The sequence below is a fragment of the Haemorhous mexicanus genome, chromosome 1 (assembly GCF_027477595.1).
Source record: "Haemorhous mexicanus isolate bHaeMex1 chromosome 1, bHaeMex1.pri, whole genome shotgun sequence".
Classification (NCBI taxonomy): domain Eukaryota; kingdom Metazoa; phylum Chordata; class Aves; order Passeriformes; family Fringillidae; genus Haemorhous; species Haemorhous mexicanus.
In genome coordinates this window covers 156,490,323-156,497,268 of record NC_082341.1, presented here as the reverse complement: position 1 = coordinate 156,497,268, position 6,946 = coordinate 156,490,323, and the positions used below count along the sequence as shown (strand labels likewise).

The following is a 6,946-nucleotide window of genomic DNA, read 5'->3' as shown; positions in this document are numbered from 1 at the left end:
TTCCTTGGGATAGAGAGCCTGAAGAGATGCCTTTGGCCCAAATTTCAGGTCCTAGTCCCATTTTTTTCCCAGCGCTCCATACTTTTTCCAGTGAGTGAGTGATTGAAAGTCAGATTTCCACTTCTAGACCAGGATGGACAAGGCTTGGAGCAACCTGGTCTAGTGGAAGTTGTCCCTGCCCATGGAGAGGGTTTGGAATGAGATGATCGCTTCCAATCCAAACCATTCCATGATTCTCCTCCTCCTGATAAACTCTGGACCCCACTGAAGGTGAAAACTCAGAGGAGAAATATCCATGAAGTTCATTTCCTTGATGTTCACACCCACTGAGGCATTTTTACCCAGGATTTCTTGAAACCACTCCAAAAAAAAGGAGAGGAAGTATCCCCAAGCTGAAAGACAAGACCTGGACACCAAGATTACTTAACACCCCGGGCCTTCCACATCCTGCTTGGGCACAAAACACCAGGCTTAACCAATCCCAGCCATTGTCCACCCTGCAAAAACCAAATTTTCTTCTCCAAGGAACATGAAAAGACATGACGGAGTAGCAAGAGGTGGGGCCTGCTTTGGAGCTCCTTCAATTCATTTATAGCTCAATGAGAGTCGTTCTTCCAGTAGATTTGGACCCGGGGACGGAATCAGTGCATGTCAAATCACTGGGACCAGTGACATTGGTGAAGAGTGGTGACAACCCAGTGACCAGACAGCAAGGGCTGTGCAAGATGAAGGTGTTTCTGTCTCTTCTGTTGGCTGCTGTCACTTGCATGGATTTGGGTGAGTTCCTGCTCGGATTTATCCAGACTCCCTCTGGAGATACAGAGTGGTGGGGTAGGATGCGCCCTGTTCCCTCTGAAATCCACGTCTCTGACTTCAGGCAGTTGCCAGGAAAAAAAAAAATCTGTCTTTGGAATTTTCCATTTGTTCAGGATGGTGCTGGTGTCATTGGGATTGTCAGGTCAGGCTCTTTACGAAGTTTCACAAGGCAGAGTGTGATTAAACCCTGTCATTCCTTTAATGCAAATTCCCACTCTCACTTCTTCCATGTTGGTGCTCTATCTCACTCTCTCTCTTTTTTTTAACATTATTTTTAACTTTCTGCACTTTTTTGATACTTAGCCCTGGATGTCAGTTCCATGCAGCATGTGTGGGAGCTCTCCAAAAATGTTATATGTGGGATTTTTCCAATTTTAGCTGTTAGAAATGGAAAAGATGGGCTGGGACACTGCTGGAGGCCCAGGTACTCCAGGGTTGATGTTTATCCTAGAACCATGGAATGATTTGGGTTAGGAGGGACCTTAAAGATCAAAGTGAGGCACTGGAACAGATTACCCCAAAAAGTTGTGGATGCTCATTCCTGGAAGTTTCCAAGGCCAGGCTGGGCTGGAGTTGGAGCAACCTGGTCCAGTGGAAGCTGTTGCTGCCCATGGCAGGGGGTGGAATTCCATGACCATAGAGGTCCTTCCAACCCAAACCATTCTGTGATTCCTTTCCATGGTTCCATGATCCTCCCTCCATCCTTTATGTCCCTTGTTTCTACCACCACACCAACCCCTTGGACAAAAATTGATGATCCCAGGCTTTGTTGGTGTTTTCCTGGTTGTCCAAGGTAATTCATGAGCAGGATCAGTCCAGGATCTGTGACTTCATTGGGATATTCTCAGATCCAGACAGTGCCAGCTCTGATTTCATCCGTGCCTGTCTATGGTGCTATGTCAGGATTTTTTAACTCCTATTTATTTCCTTCTTTTGCAAGGACATTTTCAGTTCTTCCCTTCTTGCTGAGCAGACTCTGCAGGGGAGAAACAGGTGGTGGCTTGTTTGGTTTTCTTTTCAGAGAAGAACACAAATCCTGTGGGTTGGATTTGTCCAGCATCCTGAAATGTGAGACTAAAAGTGATGCTTCCTCCTAAGGATGAATTTCACAACTGTCAGACGTGAATTAGTGCAAACAAAGCATCAGGTCATGATGGGCAAAGCAAGAGAATAAAGTTTGCTTTAGCAGGAAAATTGCTGTGTTTGTTTAAAAAGGGCTTTTTCTGGCTCATTAATGAGGACGGCGTCTGTTTTCACAGGGTGACTTGTTTGCCTGAGCCTGCTGACATCCCATTGGAGCTGTGCTGGGAGAAGTTGAATAATTTCTCCTTTTTAGTGAGGTTTTAAGGAATTTCAGCAGGAATGTCACACAGACAGGGTGACGAGGGCTTCCCAGACCGAAGAGGGGCTGTTGGGGTGTGATGGCAGCAAAATACATCAGCGTGGCTGTAACACACACTTTGAGGTGTCTGCTGAGGGGGTGGAAGAGAGCACCTAGAAGAGAGGACCCACATCAAATGTTGGGTTCCTCAGAAAATCTCACAGAGAGCAAAATGCCCTGAAAAACTTGTTGAAAAATAGCTTTTTTGGTGATAGGAAGCACCAGACACTGTTTTGATTTGATATCTTTAGCTTCGAGCACTCTTCGTCACAAAAATCTGGGTTCTTCAGTGGTTTCCTACAAAGTTTCTCCATCTCAGAAGGCTTTAGGCACTGAAAGACTTGGGCTGTGGTTATTCTGTGGTTGTAGGAGCTGAGCAGCACCTGCAGCTCTCACGGGCTTTAAGCCTAACAGGGATGAGGAACATCTCTGAAGTAGTGAGGGACAAGGCAAGAGGAGCTGGCTCAGGATGGATTTGGAGTCTTCAGTAACAAGTTTTGTGTCTGTGGTCCCTGCCTAGAGCAGAACTTGTCACATACAATCCATTCATGGTGCTGCTGTCTGGTTTAATTCTTTGTGAGGGCGGTGAGGTCCTGGCACAGGTTTTCCCAGAGAATCTGTGGCTGCCCCTGGAAGTGTTCAAGGCCAGGCTGGACAGGGTTTGGAGCAACCTGGGATAGTGGAAGGTGTCCCTGCTCATGGCAGGGGGTTGGAACTGGAAGATTTTAAGGTCCCTTCCAACCCAAACTGTTCCACAATTTAAAATAACCCCTCACACATTCTTCTCACAAACCCAGAATCTCAGCACAAGGGGAAGGAAGGGCTGTGCTCAGTTTTTTCTCAGTTTGATGGAGACAAATTCCTTCTGTCTGGGACGCCCTCCCAGCCTCTGGGAAGAGCTGGCAGAGTGGATGGCACCAGAGGAAATTCTCACTGCTGCAACTCACCCAATCTGACTTTTTTGTGTGTGTATCCAGATCCTTCACCAAGGGGACAAACCTGACCAAGCTGACAAATTTCTGGCCTGGTAGACAAGGGATGAGCTGTGGATATTTTCTACCTGGACTTCACAAAGTACTTTGATGCTTTCTCCTGTGAGATGGTGGAATCAGGGAATGGTTTGGGTTGGAAGGGACCTACAGATCATCCAGTTTCACCCCTGCCATGGGCAGGGACACTTTTCTCTATCCCAGGTTGCTCCAAGCCCCATCCAACCTGGCCTTGGGCACTTCCAGGGTTGGGGTAGCCACAATCTCTTTAGGAAACCTGTTCCAAAATTCTTTTGGACAAGGCATGGGCTGGGTGGACATTTCTGGGGAAAAGCTGGGACTTCTCAGGCTGGAGAAGTGAAGGTTCAAATTGGGAATCTCATAAATGTCTGTAAATTCCTGGAGGGAGAGAGCAAAGAGGACAGAGCCAGGCTCCTTTCAGTGATTCCCAGTTCCAGGACCAGGCAAAGGACACAAACTGAAACACAGGAAACATCAGGAAACACTTTAGGACTGTGAGGTTGACTGAGCACTGGCAGAGGTTTCACAGGAAAGTTGTGGGATCTCCATCCTTGGGGATATTAAAACCCCATGTGGAGATAGTCCTGAATTAGAGGCTTTAGGTGGTCCTGCTTGGGGACAGGGATTGGGCTGGTGGAGCTCCAGAGGCCCCTTCCAACCTCCCCCATTCTGTGATCCTGGGAGTTTGGGAATCTGGGATCTCTTTCTGATGCTCTACTAAAGTCAAGAGTCCAGAAAACAGAGAAATAAATCAGCCCAAGCTCTTTCCTGTGTCACGGGGCCTCCTGTGTGTGTGGCTCTGTCTTGCTTGACTCATCACAAGGGGTCTGAACCTGACCTGATGCTGTGCTTTGACCACCAGACCTTTGTGTTTCTCATTCCCATCAGTCCAAACACCTCCTATTGTTCCATTCCCATTCTCAGCATGATTATTTCGGAAAATCCCTCCCAAGAGATGCCTGGAGGGGCACAGACAAGATCCACACTGAGGCCATCCTCATGTTTTCCATCCTCCTGTTTTCCCTCCTCACAGGACACTCCTTGCAGTGTTACACATGCAAGGATTTGACCCCAGTTGAGGAGTGCCTGAAAATTGAGAACTGCACAGAGGCTGAGAACATATGCAAGACTACAATCTATTCCTTGGAGGATGGTAAGGACAATTCCTTCTTTATCCATACTTTTAACAGGAATCAGTGCTTCGACACTGCTGGTCTGGAGACCAGTTCCTCTTTCCACTTAAAAAGTGGAGAAGAATTCCCTTGGGAGCCCCAGCCCTCAGGCTGCTGTGGGAAGCAGTGCTTGTGTGAGGGAATATTTGGTGGATGCAAGCTCCTGGTAAATGCTCAGAAATGAGATTTTAACTTTTTGCAGGGTCATGTGGTGATAGGAAAACAGGGAGTGGCTTTAAACCTAAAGAGGTTGAGTTTAGATTGGGATTTGAGTGAGTTTGAATTTAGGATATTGGGAAGAAATGGCTCCCTGTGAGGGTGGGGAGGCCCTGGCAGAGGTTTCCTGGACAAGCTGTGGCTGCGCCATCCTTGGAAGTGTCCAAGGCCAGGTTGGACAGGGCTTGTAGCAACCTGGGATCGTGGAATGTGTCCCATGGCAGAAAGGTTGGAATTTGACAATCTTTAAGTTCCTTTCCAAACCATTCTATAATTCCATGACACCAATTCCTGGTCAATCAGAAGACAAAAGGCAATGGTGATCCTCTCCCTTGTTTTGCCCATTCCTAACTGTTCCTGCTTTTTTTCTTTGCCATAGTTTATCCCCACACGGGAGTCTCGACTGTCACCAAGATGTGCTCCTCTGTCTGTGAACCCTCTGACGTGGATGGCATCGGGATGACACGTCCTGTCACCTGCTGTTACTCTGACCTGTGCAACATTGATGGTGCAGCAAGTTTGGGGATCGGCATTGTGCCAGTTGGGATCCTGGCAAGTTCCCTCTGTGCCTTTTTCTGGACTAGACTGTAAGGGGATGATGGCAGTCATTTATTCCGAAAATTCCGTGAAGAAAATAACCCCCCACCAGCCCAGCTTTCCATGTGGATGTCTCATGAACAACACTCAACAGCTCCCATAATTATTGTTTTTTTAATTTTTAATTTTTAATATCCATAATTTTTCCACAGCTAAGAGAGAAGCAGGACACAGGAAGGCCCAACTCAACTTTTTAAAATTGATTTTCCAACAACTCCCACAAAATTAACTATGGAGTTTTTTTGCTGTGCTGGTGTGGTAGGGTTTGAAGTAAAAAATTAAAATGTATGAAGTATATTTAAGGCAAAAAACCTTGAGAAGAGCCTTCCCTATCTCCTTAGAGCAGGTCCTCTCTGCCCCATCATTTTCTGCTGTCCTTCCTTCTTTGTACCCAAAAAATTAGGGAGACATTTCTGTGTCCAAAATCTGAGACAGGAGACTGAATTTCCCATGCCAATGATCTGTTCAAGGGAGGTTAAAATCTCATTTTCTCTGTACCCTTTTAAGCAGAATAAAAATAATCTTGTGTTAAAATGGTTGTAATCACATTTAATTTTCCTTTTTTTTTATTTCCAAACTCCATCTTTCAGGGAGTTAACATGGTTGGGTTTTGGGGTCAGTCACACAGCAGATGGATGAGACATTTCCCACTATCCCTCAATGGAAGCGACTTTCCATCAACATTTCTTCCATCAACTGTCCTTGTACAAATCTATCTTTACTGGGAATAAAAATCCATCTTTACTGTACCAATCTGTTTTTACTGAATTTTCCCTGAATTCCCTGAATTCCTCGTGTGTGTTGCTCCGGGCTCCCACATTTTGATCCCTCCTGCTCTGGTTCTGCATTTTCCTCTAATCCCCTTTCCAAGGTCCAGCAAAAATATCCTTCTCCAATTATCACCCTGCTCCTGACATTTGGGATAATCAAATGTGATGTTAACTCTTCCATGTGGCAGATGTGGTTTCCAAGAGAGGAGGCATTATTCCCATCCTTGGGAAGATTTCATGGCCTAGATGGATGAAGTCCTGAGAATCCTGGGTTGACGTCAGAACTGGGAGCTTGGGTCAGGAACCTGGGTTAGGAACATTCTGAGGTTGCTTTTCCAATCTGAGGTCCCTGTAAATCATGATCCCTTTGGGATGAATGGAGCACAAACACCATCACCTCCAGGAATTCTACAAGGAACGCACACTGGGAAGAAATTCTTCCCCTGATGAAGCCCTGGCACAGATTGCTCAGAGAAGCCGTGGCTGCCCTATTCCTGGAAGTTTCCAAGGCCAGGTTGGATGGGGCTTGGATCAACCTAGGATAGTGGAAAGTGCCCCTGCCCATGGCTGGGGCTGGAATGAGATGATCTTTCAGGCCCCTTTCAACCCAAACCATTCCATGATTCCATGAAACTCTGAGAGGTCCTTGGTGGGGATTTCTCCAGCTCTGCCAAAGTCACAGATCCTGGACCCAAGCGGATTGACCCCAGAGGTGGCACCTGGGATAAAACTGAAAAATCCCAACACTCGCCCCACAATTTCATTTGGGGTAAGCGGTGAAACGGTTTTCAATTTCCTTCCTTGTTTCAATTTCCTCTGCCCTTCAGCCCTCCCATTCATGACTCCCTTGAACCACTGAGATTTTTTTTGATGTCCACACCCTCCAAAAATCATCAGGCACGGCTGATTGCAGCCACCTCTCAGGTGGCTGAACGGGAGCGGCTCCGTACCGTCATCGCTTTGAGGAGCCGCGTGCGGAGGAGC

At 46.8% G+C, this 6,946-nt stretch overlaps 1 protein-coding gene across 1 annotated transcript; it reads left to right on the top strand.

Annotated features, from left to right (window-relative positions):
* Nucleotides 1-458: 458 nt before the first annotated feature.
* Nucleotides 459-5,726, top strand: LOC132338420 (ly6/PLAUR domain-containing protein 2-like). Its single transcript, XM_059867897.1, has 3 exons — nt 459-777; nt 4,241-4,360; nt 4,975-5,726. Exons 1-3 carry the CDS (start codon nt 600-602, stop codon nt 5,184-5,186), a joined length of 510 nt encoding a protein of 169 aa, XP_059723880.1. The 5' UTR covers nt 459-599; the 3' UTR covers nt 5,187-5,726.
* Nucleotides 5,727-6,946: the final 1,220 nt, after the last annotated feature.

Excerpts from the sequence above, each read along its gene's own strand:
- LOC132338420 (XM_059867897.1), top strand. The coding sequence starts at position 600 with ATGAGAGTCGTTCTTCCAGTAGATTTGGACCCGGGGACGGAATCAGTG. Across the intron at positions 778-4,240 it reads TGTCACTTGCATGGATTTGG|GACACTCCTTGCAGTGTTAC; the intron begins GTGAGTTCCTGC and ends CCCTCCTCACAG. Across the intron at positions 4,361-4,974 it reads AATCTATTCCTTGGAGGATG|TTTATCCCCACACGGGAGTC; the intron begins GTAAGGACAATT and ends TCTTTGCCATAG.